The sequence below is a fragment of the Centruroides vittatus genome, unplaced genomic scaffold, assembly GCF_030686945.1.
Source record: "Centruroides vittatus isolate TY-2023 unplaced genomic scaffold, ASM3068694v2 contig_854, whole genome shotgun sequence".
NCBI lineage: Eukaryota > Metazoa > Arthropoda > Arachnida > Scorpiones > Buthidae > Centruroides > Centruroides vittatus.
The window spans coordinates 1,031,973-1,054,269 of record NW_027122558.1 but is presented as its reverse complement, the minus strand read 5'-3'; the positions used below and the strand labels follow the sequence as shown (position 1 = coordinate 1,054,269).

At 31.8% G+C, this 22,297-nt stretch overlaps 1 protein-coding gene across 4 annotated transcripts in view; it reads left to right on the top strand.

Moving 5' to 3' along the window:
• Nucleotides 1–22,297, top strand: part of Pxn (Peroxidasin) — a 107,196-nt gene that overhangs the window by 12,128 nt on the left and 72,771 nt on the right. Inside the window, exon 1 of one of the 4 annotated variants that reach the window (XM_067279061.1) lies at nucleotides 15,432–15,463. The exons of the other annotated variants lie outside the window; for them this stretch is intronic. Within the exon in view, the coding sequence (XP_067135162.1) occupies nucleotides 15,447–15,463 (17 nt within the window). The 5' untranslated portion in view covers nucleotides 15,432–15,446. Of the gene's footprint in view, nucleotides 1–15,431; nucleotides 15,464–22,297 lie in introns of those variants that run through there. 4 annotated transcript variants of the gene reach the window in all.

Below are 22,297 nucleotides of genomic sequence, written 5' to 3'. Positions count from 1 at the left end.
AAAATAAAGTAAATTTATAAAAATAGTTGCTAGTACTTTGTTTCATCATAATTTCACAATTTCTACGAAATCCGGATAATGAATTAAAAACCGGACTGTCCGGGTGAAAACTGGATGGGTGGCAACACTAGTAACAAATATTTTAGTTATTGTTTTGATTATTTCATTGTTATATTTGTTTAATTACTTATTAATAATTAGTAGTTTGATAGCAGAATAGCTAAGATGATTAAGGCATCAGTCTATCATTCTGGGGAACCCAAAATTCAATTTTGACAAACAACCCCAAAAATTTTTAATGGATGGTCTGCCCAACATATTTGGGGCAAACCACCCATCCTTTACAACCCTGTTACTTTATTGTGGGCAAACAAATCCACGATGGGTACCTTCTTAAAAGAAAAGCCATTTAGTGCCCATGGGGCAGAAAGAGCCAAAAATGAAGGGAAAAAAATTATTAATAAAATATTTTGATGTTATTTGATTTGATAAATGAAATATTTCATCAGTTAATGTAAAAATAATCTTTTCTAAATGGTGATTTTGTATTTACTTATCGTTAGCTTATCACAAAGTTTATGTTTATATTTAGATAGTTTTTTATTTTTTTTACTTTTAAACAAGTTTTTGTAAACTTTTATTTCACTATTTACTTAACTAGATTGTACAAGTATTATCTTGACTGATGTAAGATATAAATAATCATTTTTAATTAATCTACTGATTTTCTTAACTGTAAAATAATTCATTTGACTTCTGACAATTCTATCAATCTTTTGTATACAAAGTATTTTATTTCTGTTTTATCTTATAAATGAGATTTTTATGTCAACAACAGTGTCAGCTGATAAACTCAAAGCTCTTGTTAGTTTGAATCTTACCAAATTTACACTCTAAATATTTAGTTCAAAGATTTTCTTTATCATTCCAGGTGATAAATAAAGACTGTTTTTCTGACTTTGTTTACCTAATTTGCAGAACTAGTTATCCAGTATAATAAGTTCTAATAATAGTTAAGTCCTAGTTGACAATTTAAGTTGAAATTATTAAGTTAAGGACACAAAGGCATAAAAATTGATTTTTTTATCAATTCAACTATTTGAAACTGTGTATATGATGATAAACACTGCGCATACAGCCAATATCCAGCAAGAAGAAACTACAAGAAAGCAAACATTTTCATCTGTGCTTAATGGGTCTGATAATGCCTGTTAAACATGGATGAAAACATTTGCTTTCTTGTAGTTTCTTCTTGCTGGGTGTAGGTTATATGTGCAGTGTTCATTGACTTTCTTTATCTTTTTTTCAATTATTCTTTTTAATTGGAATAGTCCAGATATATTTGCTAAATATATTGGTTACATGCAGTTTAATTAATTAATATATAATCTATTATTAATATCATCACTAGTAAAATATTAATTGATATCATTTGAAATAAATCAGTGGATGTTAAATGATAATGACTGACAAAAAATTATCATCATTTGATTATCAACTGAATTCATTTAATAGGAATTCTTTTGAATGGATATATCAAACTATGACATGATTACATGAAGATTTTATATCAATTGATATTCAAATTGTTACTATTAAATAAAATAAATTTCATATATTAGTACAATGAACTCCTGCTAACTTGACCAATAGGAGTGAAGTTGTCTGAGTTTGCGGGATGTTTTCTCCAACAATGTGGAAAATGAGAACATAGATATATATAGTGTTGCCACCTTTACAAAATCGCTGGTCCGGACGGCAAGGCAGGTTTGTTCGAACAGAAGTTCCCGACGCATGCGCAATGTCATTTTACAATGCAAAGAATAACGTGCATGCCGGTTCTAAATCGGGTTGTGCGTCACACGTCAGCATAAATGAGTAACGTGGCGGAATTGGCAGATGAGTTTCAGTGAGTGTGAAGTCTTTCATTGTTCAAATGGTGTAAATTTATAACAATATTTGCAAGAACTTTGTTTCGTCGTAATTTCACAATTTCTACAAAATTCCCAGACAAAATTAATAGTTCACCCGGACAGTGAATCAATTCCCGGACTGTCCGGGTGGTAACACTATAGATATAAGTACAGTAATATATTACAATCAGCTCTATACAGAAGTTTTACTGAGCTGAGTTTATACTTCTGAATTTATTATTATAGGAAATGGGCTCAAAAAATGTTATGGCAGTATGGTATACAGCAATTTACCAGTACAGTCTTTAGTAACTTACTGACTACAGTAATATAATGCATTGTATTGCAAAAAATTTGATATTTGAAAGCACTCATGAATTATAATTTTTTCTACTGTCAAGAAATTTTAAATTACTGGAAAAAATTTGCACGAGTGATGCAAAGTCTGAGTTAACAGAGGTTTATTATTATGTAGGGTTGCAATGTGTTCTGATTTGAAACACTGTCCTGATTAGAAAACTTTCCCAAAATGTCCCAATTTGTCCATTTCTATAAAAAATATTTCAATTTGTATTTAAAAAAAGTCAAATAAGAGTTGTATGCAATAGCAAATGCATGCATGCTCCAGCCATCCTCACATCTCATGTGCACTGATAGTGATCTTTGGTGTACAGATCCCTCTGACCCTGTGTAGTGCTGTGCGATGCCTCAAAGCCATCAATGGTTTTGTGCAATCATTGACAATGGATCAATCAATGATTATATCTGTCCATGGTTTAGCTCCTTTGCTATTTTGCTCTTTTTGTCCCATGGACACTTGAGAGGACTTTTACAGTTAATCCTGTCTATTGTAGTTTTGGCCAGATCCAGATTCACAATGGGACAGCCAGTTTTCTAAGAATAAACTTATTTGAAACATGTAATGTAATAACAAATAATAAAAAATATTCAATAAAATCAATTTAATTAGAATTATTTACTTATTTTCCAGAATAGCTACTATCTATCTAATGCTGGTTATCCATTAATTTTTATTACAATGCTAGGCACAGTGTTCTGATTTCTGATTTACTTATGGCAACTCTAACTCTGTGAATTTAAAAGTATTACAGAGAAATACATATGAAATTTGATGTAGGTATACATATTTGTAAAAATTTGGCTAAAGATGTTATGGGATCACTTATGGCATATAATACTTTGGTTCTGAGAATATCATGGGTAAAATATTAAAATATTTTATTCATGTCATCATGACATCTGATCTGTTATCTCTTATCTGACAGTAAAATATTAAAATATTTTACTGTCAGATAAAAGATTTGTAATACAACTAATTATACATCAAATATTAAAACACATTTTGCATTTTTTACTATAACTTAAAAAGGAAATATCCAAAACATTCTTTTTGCATATACAATGTAATACTTCTGGACAAACCAATTAAAAGATTATTATTAGATGAAAAGAAATATACATTGAATAATATATCAATAAATTTCAATAAAATACAAGGAGTATAATAAAGAAATATGTTTCTATAATAAAATTATAATTTCTGAATCAGATTTGCATCAAAATATTTTCGTTCATGATGAACAGTTATGTTATTTTTGAGACGGAAACCTATGGAGAAATGTTAGATTTTGCTATAGTAAAAAATAGTTTTTGTGAATAGTTCTGCATTTTACTTTATAATCAGCTGATTTGTGAAAACAGTTTTGTCATAAAGAATCAAGTTTCATTCACATAAAGAAAATATTCAAACATTTTATAATTTCAAGAAAAATGTATTAATGTGTATGAAACAATACATAATTTATATATCAAATGATATTAAAAAGATTGATGTAATTTACAAACTATGATAATTAATTTTGTATAAATTACTAATTTCTAAACACGTATTTTATGTAATACAGATATGTATTTAAATATTGTTTACCAAATATATTTAACACTATTATTTTTGCAGTTTCTGTATGGTGGAAGTGAATCCAAAAAATCTTCAAACAATTAAGTTGATTTTCTATGCTCATTAAAACATGTGTTCAAATTTTTTCTTGAAGTTCCAAAAAATTTGAGAATTTTTTTGGAACTTTTTCTTTTGTAGTTAAAAAAATCAAACTAAAATATAAAGTTAAATACTTTAAATACAGAATCATTAATGTCACATATAATAACAATATGTTAAATGATTTTAATTTATCTCAGATTATTTTATTTAGTTCTAATTGATATGTTTGGATGTTAAAGGTAACAAAAGCATTTGAAATATTTCTAAAGTCTAACATTTAAAATTAAATGATTTGAATAGATCTATAAATGAATTGATTTCAAATGTTCTATTGACAAATCCATTCATATTATCTCTTATCTATTTCCACTGTTTTGCATCATTTGAATGCATTAAACAATTTCAATTGATATTTTTAATAGGATATTTATTTCGGAGTGCTCGATATTCTATATTTTTGTAAAGGAAAATATTTCAAACTCGTTATAAATTCTTCTTCCAATAATAAATTGTGACAATGTGCTAGTTTTAATTGAACATACATTACAATTATAGTCTTGTTTACATTCTTTGTTTCTTTTGGATGATTTTAATGACTTAACAAGAACTTTTATCACTCTTACCATCATAGATAAGGAAGCCAATAAAGGAATGACAAATGCAATTAAACTAGAAGTCTAAATACCAACTTTCAACCGTTAATTGAAAACTAACATTGCTACAAAATTTAAAGTGTTTCTTGTACTGGTACATGTAAATTTATTTAAATATTTTACCACTTCTGAAATTAATTTTATATCTTTACATCTTGTTTTTGAATCTATAGTTGTTATATCTAATAATATAAAATGAAATTATATATATTTTGTTTAATTGATTGATGCTGAAAAGATCTCCAAACTATAATTGTTTGTTCAATGTCATTAATTTTCAGTTTCAGAAAATAAAACAATTACAATTGTTTCTGATAATGAACAGTATTGAATGATAAGACTAATAGAAAGAATGAATCGGTTGTTCATTTATTTTTCTTTTTTCATCTAATGAAGAAAGCTAGAATTGACTGATCTTGTTCATTTAATCAGTCCATCATCAAAAACAATCAGACTCTTATTTAACAGATTTAAACTATCTAAATCAATCATATCCTTTAAGTTTGAATTGAACAGTGATTCTTTTTAAACTTTCTAAATAATTTAAGTATTTCTAAATTATTTAATCATCAAACATAAAAGAAAAGAAGCCATCTCTTAAATATAATTTAAACTAATATAATTTGTTCAATAATTTTATATTTTACTTCATTAATTTTAGTAGTAGTGGATCCAGAACTCAAAGATTAAAAAAATTTAAATAACTAATAAGGGTCTTTCATTAACCTGTGTGCCAATTGTATTGCCGGACAGTTAGATAAATCATATTCGCCATCATAAATTTTTTAAAAACAATGTTTTGAAGTTTGAACAAATAAATTTTCATTTTTTTTTTTGTGTTGATGGGAAGGACTTGAGCCCCTATAGCCTCCTTGGATCTTCCCTCGAATTTAAGGCACAAGTAAACCAAAAGTATCAAAATTCGATTAAAAAAGAAAAAAAGGAGGAGGGATGAGAGAAAAAAAGAATCATTCATTTAATTGTTCTTTTGGGATTTAATTTTAACTACTTTGAAATGTAAGATTTGGGTAAGGAATGATTCAAAATGGAAATGTTGAAAGAAAGAAAAAACTTAAATATGAAACTAAGAAAAAAGATGAAGAAAAATACTCAAATATATATGTATATTGTGAATAATATACTTTTAAACTTTTTAATAATTTGTAATTTGTTTAATTTATAAATTAACTAATTTAAAGCCATTAATCCTCTAAACAAATTTGAAATTAATCACGAAGTTATAATATGCATCAGAAAATTTTAAAACACAGCTAATAATATATAGATAAGAGTGACGCTGCAACCAGATTGTATACTGTATTGACGACTGTATTGATGAAACGTTTAAGATATATAACTCGATATATAATTATTTATATTACAAATAATTGGATCAATTCGAGAAAGTATATAAATATTTAATAAGATGATACGGAACATAAATTATTGATATTAATACAAAATTTTTATAAAATATAAAAATTATGGTCGTGTGTTTATTATATACGTTGCATTATGTTTTATTTTGTCAATAACACAATGATCATCGTGTTCTTGACAAAATTAAATATAATAAGATTAAATATTAGATTAAAAGCAGAATATCTAGCAAGAGCTCTCGCTCGACTTTATCGACACTCGGACAGGAAGTTAAAAATAATTGTTTATATTATTATTATTAATTTTGACGGTAGAGATGAGTTTTTTTTAATATAGGCTATTGTAAATGCCAATAACGAATAAAAATTTTGTCAAATACCACCCCCTCTCGAGATACGACACACGATTCCCTCTATCTCCCACCCCTTTGACCTTTAACTGGCAAAATTTCACCATTCATATTCACTAACAGCCAAGAAGTAAACTTTAGTTTTGAAAAATTTTATACAAATATTTGGTATAGAAAGTTTTAAAATATGCACCGAACATTATAAGATAAATCGGAAAATAATAAATAATTCAATACAGAATGCAATGAAATTTTACAAAACTTCAAAAAAAAGAAAGTACATTAGTTACTGTAGAAAGAGATAAAGTATTAAAACAACTAGAAAGAAAATAAAGACAAAAAGTTGAAATAGGAGATTAAAAAAAATTAAAGAAATTACTAAAATAATGTTTTGAGATTGATAAATGAATCTCAAACACTGTATAATAGAGATAATAGACTTATCGCATCGTTATCCGGGACACCAAAATGACAGTTCTATCGTCAGAATACAATTTTATTACTGGTATGCATTTCGGTCCAAAAGACTTTCATCAACCATATGAATACGTAGTTATTTACAACAAATGATTTTTTTTTTTTTCTAATATACAGCTGAACATTAAAGGCAAAAATTCCATTACATAGAATTTTGCTTTTACTTTGTTACCAATTTACTTTTCAGTGATGAAAAATTTATGACGTATCGGAGATACCGTATGCTTGTACTGTATTATAATTATATGTATTTTTGAGGAGAAGGAAATTGGATTTACGTATAATCCTTCAGATAAGTATCGAAAATAAAACACACGTGATAACTCTTACATCTTTGAGAGGATGGATAGAACATTTGAAAAAAGAAAGTGGAAGAAAAATGTCATAAAATATAGTAGTAACATATGTGATCAAATATGAAGATATCCAGTTTTTTGGAAGTGAAAATAGCTTTTTTATCTTATCTCGGATCGGGTATTATTCATTCCAGGCATTTAACATCGAAACAGGAAATAACAACGTTAATTTTTATATATTCATACCAGAAACAACAATAATGTAAAGGGGACGAGATCATTATGTCATTCGTACGCGGTTAATGGGATTTTTAATTTTGTTAAATCGTAAATAGACAATTTAAATTAATTTAATACCACCAGATAATACCGAAGATTTGTTTTTAAATTTAGAAAAATATTTAAAAATCACGTAATGGTAAAAAGATTTTGGTCTATTTATAAAGTTTCGCGATATTAAAAAAATAAAAACAAAGTCAATAAACGATATAGAATTCGTTTTAATTTAAAAAATATATACCAAAGGTGAAGATTTACTATTGAATCCGAGCTGGATTACAAATAGAAAATTTGTTTAGTATTTAAAACGTTTTGTAACTAATGCCGAACTCGATGGTTTCCATCGAGGACATCGAGCAATGTTACTAAGAAAATAAATGAAATAATTTTCTTAACTGGAATCATTTTCCCCACCCTTAAACATTTAGTGCACGCTTTCATTGTCTTATAACTTTTAATTTCGGCCCACGTGTTTATTCTTTTCAATAAAAGCGAAACAAAATGTATCGGTAATAAATCGTATAATCTTATGTTTGCCAGAGACGTTATCGTTCAAAGTCAACTATTTTGCAAATAATGTGACATCGGTAATTTATAGGACTGTTATTTTAGTTTTCTTTGTCTTTTTATACCGTCTTTTTATACCGGAACGGGGAAATATTTTTTAAATTGGCTATTTTAATTAAACTTTGTACTTAAAGTTTAATATAAAAAGCTTTAATCTTTTTTGCTATTTTTAAGAATTGGATCATTTTCTCGGAAGTGGGACAAACTCCCTATCGTCTCGTTATTTCGGACACGTAATTAATGCGCCGAAAATTTATTATAATTTACAATCTTCGGTCGTGCAAACGTTTATTTGAATTTTTATTTGGTTCTAACGTTTGAAAATTGGCTCTCGTTTCTGAGTCATTATTGCCAAGCATCGATGACTAAGCTTTGTTTAGAGTAGTTTACGTTTCCGATTTAATTCAAAACAGGAAATTATTAAAAATTATTTAATACACTTTCGAGTTTGTTTATTTCTGTAAACTTTAATTATAAAATTAGTTTAAAACATTTTTACGATATAAAAGTATTTAAATAAATTTATATCGCGAAAGCGGCTAACCGAAGCCGTAATTTTCAGAAAACCGGATCAACCAAAACTTTATATTTTAACACTATTATAAACCAAATCGTCGATTACGCGTACAGTTTAAAGGAGGGAGAGGTTGCGAAAGGTACGCGGTGGAGAGGCGGGGGATCCGAGCATTGTCCGCGTAGACTTTTTTTAGTCGTATTGGGATACGAATCTGTTCTTACGAGCTGGCTTACTAATCGAGCGAATAAATTATCAGAAAACATTTACAGAACTTCGCGTGTCGAGGGTACGCGTAATTAAAAGGGAGGGATTTGCCGAAAGTACAGTACGACGTCGCGCGCAACGGGGAGGGAGTCGAAAGTGACCGAAAAATTGTACGCGTAATTAATGGATGGCTCCGAAGTCGAATGCCAGTTTAAGTGGCATATTAATTAAAAAGACGCTAGGTCGTGGTTGTTATATCGTTTAACTTTTAAATTAAGAAGTTAAAATAACACGCGGGCCTAGTAATAATACGATTTTCGTTTATAATCTTAATATATTTTTATTTCTTAGGCCGCGACTCCACTAGCCGTAAAAGGGCCGTAAAACCCCTCGCCGTAAAAGCTTTTAATCACGTGACCATGATATTTTACGCCTAAAAGCGAGTTGAGCAGTGTTCAACTCGCTTTTACGTTGGTTTTACGACCTGCTCAGGCGTAAAATATCATGGTCACGTGATTAAAAGCTTTTACGGTGAGGGGTTTTACGGCCCTTTTACGGCTAGTGGAGTCGCGGCCTTAGTCGTTTATTCGTTCGCGATACGAATGTGCGCGAAAGACGTAGACACCTACCAAAAATGAATATTTTATTGCATTTAAAATACAGTAAAATACGTTTTCTTTAATTCACCATTAACGCGCGTTAATAGTGAATTAAAAGACTAAACATCGGCTATCGGTAATGCTCGGCGGTGCTAGTTGTACGAATCCCGATCCCGGTTTCTGCGCAGCGCTTGCCTCGGACGCTAGCATTAGCGGCCGGTGATCGATCACGTATCAAAATACTATAATATACCGAAACCAGACCGACCATTAGACGAAACGTTAATGTTTTACGCGGGCGGAAGTAGAGGATACGGCCCGAGTGCCATTGAATTTCGCGCTCGCGCCTAGTACTACGTTGCTATAAAAATTTTTTACCGTACGATTTATTATTTACTTCGTTGGAAGTAGTAATGGTAATACTCCGAAGAAATGGATTCGATTAAATAAAAATTTTAAATAAACGCATTATTATATTTACCGTCGAAATCCGAGTAACGGACCTTGACCTTAATTATCATTTCGTGTCCCGTAACTCGCCGTACAATTCCTCGGATAATTTTAAGTTAGAAAAAAATTGTGTCAAAAATAACAATTCTACTTTCTCTTAAAGAATTATTAAATTCTGTATTCTTGTTATTTTTATACGTATTTCGCGAAATAATTTAAATTATTTATTTGAAGTATAATGGTAAATTATAATTGCTAATTCTGTTCAATCTAATATTCTTGTGGTAAAAATGAATTTACATACACGCGTGCGTACAGTACGTACACACATACACACAATCAAAATATTAAATGTAATACGAGAATTCTAAAAATCCAGTTTAATGACAATATTTTTGTAGGTTAAATACAACAATTTAAACCTTAAAGTATTAAACCTACCCGCGATTAGTTAAACCGTTGTTTATTCAAAAATATTTATTTTGGATACATTTTTTTAAATGAAAACGATAGTATAGGCGAGTAAAGAAAATTACAATATGCGGTTGTAAACACTTTTGGAACAGTCCCACATTTTCAATTTGGAACCAAGTTCGTCGGAAAGACCGCGACATCCCGAGAATCTAGACCGTTTTTATTTGCGGATGCGGTATATATAATTTAAAAAAGTGCACGCGTATCGAAGATAACTCGCCGCATTTTTACCATAGAGTTTTATTTAAGTTATATCAAACTTTTACTTTATCTTCTCGTCTATTCGAATATATTGTATTTTAGTGCGTAAGAATCTCAAATAAAATTTATCGAATTTAAATCTTGTAATTTTATAACGAAAGAAGCTTTTATTACTTTTTTAAAATCAGAATTTATGTTCGAGTTAAATAATTTTACGCTTGTAATTTCAATTTTTCGTTTATTTAAAGGAAAAAATGTTTGTCGCGCGATATTAACTTTTGTAAATAACGAAAATGTATTCGTCTTAAATATAATATTCTTACTTTAAGTGTTTTTGATTATATAATTTATAAAATTAATGCTTTTATACATATTTATACGATATTTTATTTTTTATTCGCTGGCATTCGCTACAGGAGACAAGTAAGTAAAATATCTATATTAGTTAGAAAAATATTTTTCTACGTATTTAACTGGGAAGAAAATTGTTTAAAATAATTTCGAGGACATCCTTTTATTTATTTTTAATAAATAAAAAAAATTTGTCAAACAAATATATATTTTTGAAACTTCCGCCGCGGAATGTGGAGACGGCGCCATTTTGTCGTTCGTAAGTATTTTTAAACGGATTTAAGATTTGTTTATTTCCGCTAATTTCGTTTTAAATTTTTAATATTTAAGTAAATAAATATTTAAACGATCGACGTATATTTTTAACTTAACGCTCGTTTCGGCGTAGATTGCGCGGAATGTAAAGAAGCGGCGGATAAAGTATATAATTTTATTAAATCCTCGACTTTTAATAGAAAATTATAATTACTCCCTTAAAAAGTTAATAGATAATACTTAAATAAAAATCGGTAATTTGATATTTATGGCACGTTTTACGTCAGTTTTAGGAAGTAAATTACAGTTTAATTCCTACAGAATTACTTCTCGCGGGGAGTAAATTGCGTAACTTAGTTGCTACAAAAAGAAATTTATTTATTAGCCAGATGCAAATTGCTGTCGAGCCGATTCGGTTTCGTATCGACGCTCGAAATAAAAGTCAGTTTTGAAGGTTGGTTCGGCAGTTTTGTAAATATTATCTTTACAAAAGTAATAATGAAATACAAAATTGCATTGCCTTTATGTTTTTTCTTTTTTTTAAATTTCGCTTCGAGCTTTCTTTATACTTTTTAGATTTTGCTACATTTCATTTATAGATCGGTAAACGTTTCGAAACGACGGAACAACAATTATTTTCAAAATTTTATAATAAAAAATATTACGGGGGCGGCATCCGGTCGGCAATTGTTTACTTCTTAGAATTTTAATAAATATTTAAATCTTCGAAATGCGTTCGATTCCGGCACACGCGTAACAGTGTGTAATTCATAAATTGGAATTTGATTCGCTGTCTCCGAAGCGGAGAAAGAAAGCGCAATGGCACTAAATTTGGTTGTCAAAATAAATCTCGAGTCGATTTATTTTATCGTCGGTCGTCGTGACCGACGTTACAGTCATTTCGGATTACGAGGAATGCTTTTAGTTGGTCTTCTTTCTAAATTCGTCGTAAATTCGACGGAACGGTCTCGGTAGCCGGTATCGAGTCTCTTCGTTTATAAACCTATCTAAAATTAACTACGTGTAAAGTTTTAAAGTCGAGAACGTGTTGTTTTTTTAAACTTCCATTCGGAAGAAAAAGAATTCCAGTTTTAAATTCATTGTTATCCCGTCGATTTTAAATTTATATTATTTTGCCGATTGTCTCGTCACCCGAACATTAAGAGATTTTGACGTTGGCGTCTGTCAAGTAGTCCATTACCGCGGGGATGTTAGTGTCGTAACTGAAGATAATGAGAGAAATATAGTTCTTTTGTTACCTTTCAAACAGAGATCAAGGTCGTTACTTTTTCTAGATTTTCCTCTCGCCGTTTTCGCTCCGCGTAATCGAGAATTTTAACGGGATATTTTTTTTAAACTGACGTTTTTGTCCGGCACACTCGGATCAAATACATTGACCCATTGTTCTTATATTTATGAACAGATGTAAATTTAGAATGATTTTTTTTCCTCGGTTATTTTTTCGACACTCGAGGCTGACGTTGGAAATTGCATTCTAGTAGTTTATGATAATAAATGTCTGTTCTTAAGAAATTTATATTACAAAACGATGACCCTTAGTCGTAGACGTACTTGTTAGAAACCGTTGGCTTCTATTCAGAAATGTTCTAATTTTGGCAGAAGTAAAACTGTATTTCTAGTAAAATTACTTTCGAATAAGTTTATATTTTTTATTACGTAAAATTTTCGTGTAAATATTAAACAATTGGCGAAAGGTTTTAACGCATTTTAAAGTGACGATTTTGAATTTCTTCGAAATTATATTAAATGTATAGATTAAATTGATTTAAAACGTTCGGCTTACTCGTTTTTACTTAAATAATATCTCGGTCGATTTATTTAATTCCACCAGCCGGCCGCTTCGGAACTTAGAAATGTGTACTTGTCTGGTGTGGCTGTATATTTATAAACGTGCGCATTCGATATTTTATTCCTTCGTCACCTTTCCGGGAACTGTATTCTTATAGTTAAAAATATTTAAAGTTTATTATTTTACGTAAATGTATTAAGTAAATGCCGTCATTTAGTACGTTTTTGTTTAGATTTTCGACCGTGATAGAAATCGAGTTTACCACTCGTTCCGCTATAAAGTAATAACATTTTACGTTGCCGTATCGTAATCTCGGTGCTGTCCGAACGACTAAAATCGCATAGCGGCGCATTGTCGCTTCTAAATAAAGTAAAGCTTTTAATACAAAGGTGACCAACCTTAGACACGTGCTGGAAATAGCATTTTGCGTATTTGTAGTAGTATGCGGTAAGCATCCTTAAAAATAACACTTTTTTTTTCCTGTTAAGTAGGTCTGTAATCTTTCTTTTTTTTAACAATAGTGCGCTTTAAGGAATCCTTCGATTTCCAAGGATTATTAAAGTTCGTTAGAATTGTGACTAGAAGGGAAACGTTTATTTAATTTTTTTATTGCTAATGTGTGCGCTAATTTGCATTCTTTTAATTATTATTATAGTTGTTAATATCAATAAATATATAATGATAAATGTATTCGATTTAATTAGTCAAAGCTTTCATTAAATAATAATGGGCATTAAGGTCAAAACACAATTTAAAAAATTGTTTAATTAACATATTTGTAATACTGTTCTAAATTCGTATTTGTAAACATCTCAATCGTGTCTCGTTCTAACTCTATAGTTTTACATCCATTTGGGTGGTAAAATGTGGAAATTGGGACACGGAAAAGTCACGTTTCGACGAGATCGGCATGTTTATTATACGTTTAGACCACCCTGCAGGCTCGAGCGATACAGGTATTTTGTCTCGCTTTACGACAAATGCATCGGCGTACGTTATTGCGCGGAAACGGCTCTTCTAACCGGTCGTTAGAACGACGACGTGGTCGACCATTCGCAGAAAATGCTTTCTCGTATTTTTATATATTATACGAGTCGCGAGAAGGAAGTAAATTATTAAAAATATAATGCGCCTCGTATCTAATGTTTCGAAATTATAAGGGGTAGCCCACCCGCGATTTTATATTATTAATGTTTTTTCTCGTTTTCAACGATATTTTTTGTACGGTTTTATTCGAATTATGTAAATGACCGTAACGAGTAGATACAAAAGACACGACACCGACGACGGATAAAAATTGATAAAACCCGCTTAAATTCCGTCTTTTATTAGGTGTAAAAGATGAAAACTCGTTAACATCGATAAAATTTATAAATAACTAATAAAAATTAGTGGTTGCGCTTTTGCCGGCATTTAATGGTATCGGAAAGCGTAAAGAGGCGCTAAACGTTCTTTCTTACATATTCGGAATTCTTTTCGCCGTTCGTCATTTATTCCGTCTTTACTTCTACCGGAACATTTTTATGGACGGCAAACAGCTGTGGCTCGGACTTGTGGGAAAATTTGACCTCCGAAGAAAGACATTAATGTCCACCGCTTAATTGTACGGACTTTTGGATGACAGTGGGCCGAGTACGTGGGTGGACGAATTCATCATTATTATTTTTTTTTTACAATTGAGAATGCGCTTTCTTCTTTTTATTCTTTTAAAGACCAATTTGGTCAATGCTTTCAATTGAATTTGCTCTTTTATATTATCGGGTCGGTTATTTTTTCATTTAGACTAGAACATTCCACTCGATATAAAGAGGAAAAAAGGAGAGACAGAAACGTTCCTTATCTCCGAGTTTTATCTTTTTAGGCGTCGAGTGGGCTAATAAAAACACCGAAACGTCTTTTTTAAACGAAAATTATTTAGGTTTTTATTATGTAAATAAAATAATCTCGCCTAACATATCTTAAAAAATAATTTTTAATATATTAAAAATTTAAATTCGTAATCGCCAGTCGCTAAATCGCCCTCTTAGTTCGTTAGTATCGAACGGTATATTAAAACTTAGGTAATTTATTTAAAATATTTCATTCGATGTTTCGAGTAATCCGCAAAACGTAAGTCGGCATTATCGTTTTCGCTCGAAAATGGATGGAAATTTGTCAAATCGCGAGTTGTTTATATTTACAAAATTCGTTATTAATCTCGGAAAGATAATTTTAAAACATTTCGCCTCCGTTTGGTTTTGTCGCATAATAGTAATATTTTGGCCCGGAGATTTAACCGCCGTAATTTAAAGATAGTACGATATACGTGTCACGTATTACGAACGCAACGGGAAAACTGCGTAAGATATATTACTACGGTGCGCGATGTTTTCTGGTAAAACCCGAGTAGGCCCTCTCCCTCCAAATACGATTCTATCGACCCGCCCGTCTTAAATAGGATCTAATAATGTTATTCTTCGTCTTAAATAAAGCGCGTCGAAAGTAATAAGAAATAAATAAATATATATATATATATATATACTAATTTTCGGTTTAAAAATTTAGATGCCAATTCGGGACGGTCCGTAATAAGATAGATCGAGACTTTACGCGTTGGTAAAATTACGGGCAACGTTACCCACGCCGCCCGAATGCATCTACTCGAGAAATTAATGAATAAGCCAGAACCGTATGTGTTTAAAGTTCGTTAACTTTGTTTAACCCGTTTATAATTTATGTTAATGCGACTTGTAAATAATAATTTTTGCGATAAATTATGTAAATTAATTCGAAATAATATGTTTATCGCTTCCTCGTTGCCCGTCCGCGAAGGTTACGAGTTATTTTCTTTAATAATTTAAGAATTTAGATGGACTAATCGCCGCGTTAAGATTTACGGATTGCCGTTTTATCAATATATTTAACTTATAAAATTTTTCGAAACGGTTGGGAATGGCTTACTTTAAAACGATTTCTAATTTTAATATATCCGTTTCCGAAGTAAAAAACGAATTAATATTCGATCTTTTGATAGAAGAAAGAAATGTTAAACATTTCTCCGGGAGTTTGTTGTTCGTCTTACTGGCTATAAATAGACTTAGATGTAAGAAAAACACTTAAATAGCGAGAAACGAAGATTTTTTTCCTCGTTTAATATTTATTCTACTTTTTATTAATGGCGAAAAATATATTAAATTACATACTTTACGTGTTTGGCATACGTGGAAATTAATCTTTCGCATTTAATTATTCCAGAATAACAAATCTGCGATAAAATAACTATTCCGCGCAAAATATTTGACCGTAAGAATTTAAAAAAAAGGGAAATAAAGTGAAATATAATTAATTCGTAACGCAATAGAAATATCTTATCTTTGTAAAGAAGAAATTGCCGACGAAAGTGAATTTATCGGATGCCGCAAATACGTATTTTGCCCTTTAAATCTGTAAACGAAGCCGAAGAAAGTTCTGGCTTATCGTTGGAACGGAAATCCGATTCCGGAATTTACAACGACTTCTTTATAGAATGGCGTCATTGTCGACAGCTGCTCGGGAGTTGGATTTCCTCGCCCGTCGACGACGTGGCCCAGGTGGTATTCCCTCTCCGCTGGAAGCCCGCTTCCCGGCCACAATGCCTTCTTTCTCCTTTTTACTTAGCATTTGTGTCCCGCTGGCAATTATTAACCGCGTTTGTACAAAAGCGAAATATAGAAGAAATTAATTAAAGACGAGACCCGGGTACGCGCGACTAAACATCGCCTACTTAAATGAATGACACGGATGTAGAAGTGGTAAAAGGAATTATTACCGGTGCCTTCTCGTAAACCGTTACTTTATCTGATGGGAATTTCGCTTACAAAAGCCAACTCATCCGTCATCGGTGTTTATCGACGGAGCGAATTGGCCGTCTTAACGAGGTCCCGATCGTTCCTGACAACTCATGGGCGGGATCGATATTTCCGAGCGATGGATGGACGTCGGACCGGTTCGCGAAACAATTTCGACACGTCCCGGCTTCGTTTATAACTGTCGACGTTGGCCCGGAAAGTGAAACGCCGACTTTCCTACCGCGTTTGCCGTAATACGTCCTTCCTAAACGTCGATTCCCATCCTTTCCGGTTTAACGGGATTTGGCCGGTGGAAAAAATTAGCAAAAGTCGTTACGACTAATTTCGTCTTACGCCGTATATTATTAGCGGAGAAGAAGTTATCGGTTAAACTTCGAAATTCCGTCACCCAAGGCCAGACGGGTGTCGCTTTACGCCAACTATCGACGAGCGAAGTAGGCGTGAAAGGCTGTTATTAAAGAGGGAGGTTTTCTTCATTCTTCGCACGGTTCCACTAACATTTTCTCCCCCTTTTTTTAAGTTCTCTCTTCGCTAGAGGTTAGGGTCGACTGTTCTGCCGACGCTCGTACCTGGATGTAAAACTGCTATCGGTTTATAGATGCGTGCCTACGATACGTTCGCATTAAGATGTTCCGAATTCTTTTCTCTTATCCCTCGTGGCTTACGTCGGGTGAAAAGGTTTTCGGCTCTTTGAACCGACATTTTTCGATTCGAGTGTTAAAGAATAAGATATTCTTTATTCCGTCGTCTAGTTTACTGCCCGCGGAATGGCTAAGAATGGGCTTACGCCGCCGTCGAAATTCCATTACGACGGGTTTGAAGGTTTAAACTTTTTATAAATATTAACTACGCCGGTGCCGGTGGCTCTATTTATAGTTTTCTCGTTTAAAATAATTACCTTATTATTTACTTTTTGGTTTTTTTACGCTCTGCGTTTGTTTACGGTGTACTCGTAGAATATGTTTGAATCGTTGTTTTTTTTTATTTTTAAAAATAATGTCGAGCTCGAGTTTTTCCTCGTAAAAACAAAATTGCCACCACTTTGTACTGTACGACTGGCCTAGATATCTTTATCTTGGCTTTAGCCCGGTAGTATCGTGTCGATAATTTGGTAGGAAATTTTTCGAATTTTTGCTGCAAGAATGCGACTTAACGTTTCCACTGTTTCGGTTTTTTTTGGGAGGTTTAGTTTATCGTTGTCGGATTCGATGGTATTCGTGAAATTGTTACCGTTGTGTTCCGAAATGACAATAAAACGCGACTGTATACATTAATATAATATACATCGTTCTGGAAGAACGCGTTCGAATTTGTATTTTATTCGAATGCTGGCAAAGACGAAATTCTTAGAATATCGAAAGTTATTTAATATCACGATACGTATCGATCAATCTCGATCACCGCTTTTAATATACATATACGCTTAATATTTATTAACTGGTCCGGCCTTCGGCCCGGTTCCTAGTTGCTAATGGCAGCGGAGAGAGAGGGAAGAGTCGATAGTTCAAACAATTACAAATTCAACTTTCGACCTTTCGTGTTGTTCGGGTCGAGAAATACATTTTAAAGAAATTTTTTAGCAGTCACGAAACGAATTATTACAGTAATGGGGTTTAATATAGAGACGATACTTCGCACGCAATTAATCTACTTAAAAATATATTAAATTTTTATGTTTATTCGGTCTTTCTCGTAATTAGACTAAAATCGACCGTTTCACGAAACAAAAGACATTTCTACGACGTTCTAACAGAAAAGAGTCCCGAAATAACTTTTTCTGATTTTGTCCCTTCAGATTGGAATAAATGTACCAAAATATCTCGGTTCTACGCGAGTTTATGATCAAATTAAAACTTCTTATCTGTCTAAAGAAATATTACAGTACATAAATTTATACTTAATTATTTAAGTTAGGACTTTATATATTTTTCTAGGATGATTAATTAGGTTCGAACTATTTTTATTAAAAACAAGTAGAAAATTTAATATCGATATGTAAATATTGTTTGAAATAACAAAAAACACATAGGCTATAATTTGGCATTAAAATGAGACAGAACCTTTGACCACAAAATAAAATAATTTTTATTTCCCGTTCCAAATTATAACGTAATTATAATTTTATTCCAAATTTTAACATATGTATTTATAGTAAAATCTAATACTTAATTTGAATTCTTGTTTTTGCAGAATTAACAAGAATACTTATCTTCTAATTGAGAATATATTAAATTTATGGTTGACACGTTATACGACAGTGACATATAGTTATATTTTATCGTGTTAGACTTGTAACCGTTCCCACCCAACATATGTTCGTGTGGGGTATAGATGCGAGCTTTCGCGAAGATTTAAAGCCGATGTCAACGTTAGAGTCCAGAAGTTAGCCATTTGCCGAATTATTTCGTTGCCGTCAATATTATGTAATTTCTTTTCTTTATTTCGACACCGACATTTTTGAATTCAAATGTTAAAGAATAAGATATTCTCTATTGTGTCATTCAGTTTACTACTAACGAGGTTTTATATTGTCGAATTTAAAATAATTGCCGTAGTCGAAAATGAGTGCGACGTCGTCTTTTAAAATTCTAACATCGGTTACGAGTTAATTAAACAACATTTGTTTGTAAGTCCGAAGTGATTCATTTGCCGGCATGAATCATCCAACAAATTAACAGCTGTGGCTAAATTGCGCTTCCGCGAATTTAAACCACTCGTTTTTTATATCGGAAATTCAAAACATCCTATATAAACATTATCTACGTTTTAGGATTTATGCAAAAAGTTTTCTATGTCGATATAAAATCATTTTTTTTAATCGAGAAATAAAAGTTAAGGATATTTAATGTTATAAATTTAAATTACATTATGCCAGTGTTCCAATTACTACTTTTTTTTTTTCGGAAATATCTGGCTAATAAGTGTCGCGGCGGTTTTTATGCCGGGTCGCGACCCCGGTCCGTCATTGTTACGAACAGCTGCGATATTGTTTGCCATCAAACGGGGCAGACAACCGTCATCTGGAGTGTCGCGTAGTTTATTTACCACTTAATAGCGCGGAGTACTTGTAACACTTCAGTCCGTATCGTCGACCGGAAAGCACAACGTGGCTAATGTTCTTCTATTTGCGTCCGTTCGGCCATTTATCATTTTGCCGAGTGGACCGTGTACATTGTTGTCGTCCCGCACAAAATGTTATTGTTGATATAAATAAAAGATATCTTTGTCGAACGTCACCGAAAGTCAAATACGAACGAACGAACGAAAATAAGCAGACGTCGGTGCCAATATTTTTCGTTTTTAATCGCGCTCGGACTATTTTGCAGCTGTTTAAACGACCGACGGGAAGTCCAGCTCGCGGGTAACTAATTACTTACAAGAGATGTTGATGGCATTTCGTTAAATTAATTGTAATCTTAATTGACGTTTGAGGAGCCTCCGAGGAGACGAAAATAATATTTATACGATGATTTCTACGCGAAAATACTTGATTATAAACAAAGGTCGTTGCGATTAATGATATTGTATAGACTGCATCGAGTCGAACAAAAACTGATAATTGTCTAATAAATTGTCTTCAAAATTGAATTAAATAGAAAAGTTTCCTAATTATTACAAATTTTTAAATCTACGCAAGGAAACGGCCTTGGCCGATTAATGGAAAAAATCCAACAAATTTTCTGTGTAAACGTAGCAGACATTTCGGTGCCGTAATCTTTATTGTCATTGTAAATGGAGATAAAGAGCGACTTTTACGTAGTAAAAGCGATTTCCAGGATTAAGTCGAACGACGATCGTTCTTATCGCTAGTTGCGACGATAGTATTGCACTCTGCGGCTATTTCCGGCCGTATTATGGGAGGTCGAGAACGAAATGGCTTTTGTTGTTGTTAGATAATTTCGAGTGGTTTCGTACGAACTGCAGACCCGTTTCTGTCCCGTTGTAATTTATGGCGATAAGATGACATTCGCGTTTTTCGAGCGAATACGTAAAAGTAGTGAAATTTAAATTTCAAAAGTCCTTAATTATTTAGATGATCTTATTTACAAAGTGCGTGCAGGCAAAACAGAATTATAAGGATTATCCTTCATATATAACAAAAGTATAGCCTACATCTTAACCTTTAAAAATTATTTTTGTTTCGTATGATTAAGAATGTATAAATTTAGTCCGCGATATATACCTATTTGAATATACGCGATAAGAATTACGGCAGTAGTTATTTGTGTACAAGAAACAATTTCTACTTTTAATATCAAAAATTTCCTTAAAATATTACGATGATTTTATTTTACTCGAACGAAATAAAAATTTTTAATTTTAATGCCGCCAATAACTTTCATTCTTTTGTTCCGAGCGAAGGATATATTTCTGACATAAATCATAGGCTGAAATCTAGCTTTAGAAACTACTATGCATCTGTTATAAATAAAAAAAGGCCAGCCCTTTCATATAATTTTTTTCTTTTTTGTATACCCCGCCTACGCAATTCCTCGAAGTGTGGTGTTTCCTAAGTACCATTGTGACACTTCCTTAGGTGCCTGCCTACATTTTGATTGATAAGTGACACGTAGGACGAAACCGTCGTATTTAGTATGCGAATAGCGGCCGAAGATTAGGAAAAAGTTTTCACCTTTAGTCGCCTTCGCACCTACCGTCCGTAGCCTTTTGCCTCTTCGTCGTGATGAGTGAACCTTTCCATAATAAAACGTGACTTCCTTTTTCAACTAAAGTTAAGTCCAGTCTGACGTCAAACTGGAATTTTCGACCGTACGTTAACATCCTCACCTGATTTTTAATTAAAATGTACATACAATGCTCTACGGTTAATATACTCGCGTGTGTACAGTTCGTGAAGAGAGCTAGACGGATCGGTCTGTCGTATCCATTCACTTATGTAAATAAAGTTTTTCGGAGATTACACCCTTCTAAAAACCCGGCATTAATGCCTAAATTATTAAACAATTTTTAAAAAAATTTTCCTATTGAAGAAATACCGACATTATAAAAACTATAAATGTTTTAACGAAAAAATTTCTAAAACATCAATTCTTTCATAGACTGTAGTTTTAGAACTTCAAAAAAGTTATTGTTTTGAATTTACTATAATAAATACTGTAATGCTAATTAACCTATACTTAGTCAAACTACTTGCCCGATTATATGTATTATATAGGCCTCTATACCAGTGGTATTCAATCTATGGGTCGCAATCTTGTTTGGGGTGGTGGAAAATTACCTCGGGGTCGCACTGTTAAAATGTTTGAATACCATTGCTATATACTATTAAATTTTATTTAAATTATGTAGGATAAGCCCGTAAATTTAAATACATTTTAATAGTATAATATATTTATAACCTATACTTACTTTTTCCATATTAATTAAGCCTACTATTTTTAAAATTGACAAAACTTATTGTTATAAAAATTTTCAGCAGATTATTTAATGTTCCGGAGACTGCTTTTTACGATTACGCGTAAGTGCCGATATTCTTAAATTCCAGACCGAACCCCCCAAAATTATTCTTTATTCTTTAAATTTTACGAGGCAAAAATGTTCAAAAGAACAAGTAAAACCAACAGCCGATAAAAAAATCATTTTATTTGTTGTACAGTACAGTGGTCACTTCGTAGTTCGAACGTCTTCCTGGAATGAATTAAATTCGAAGCTCG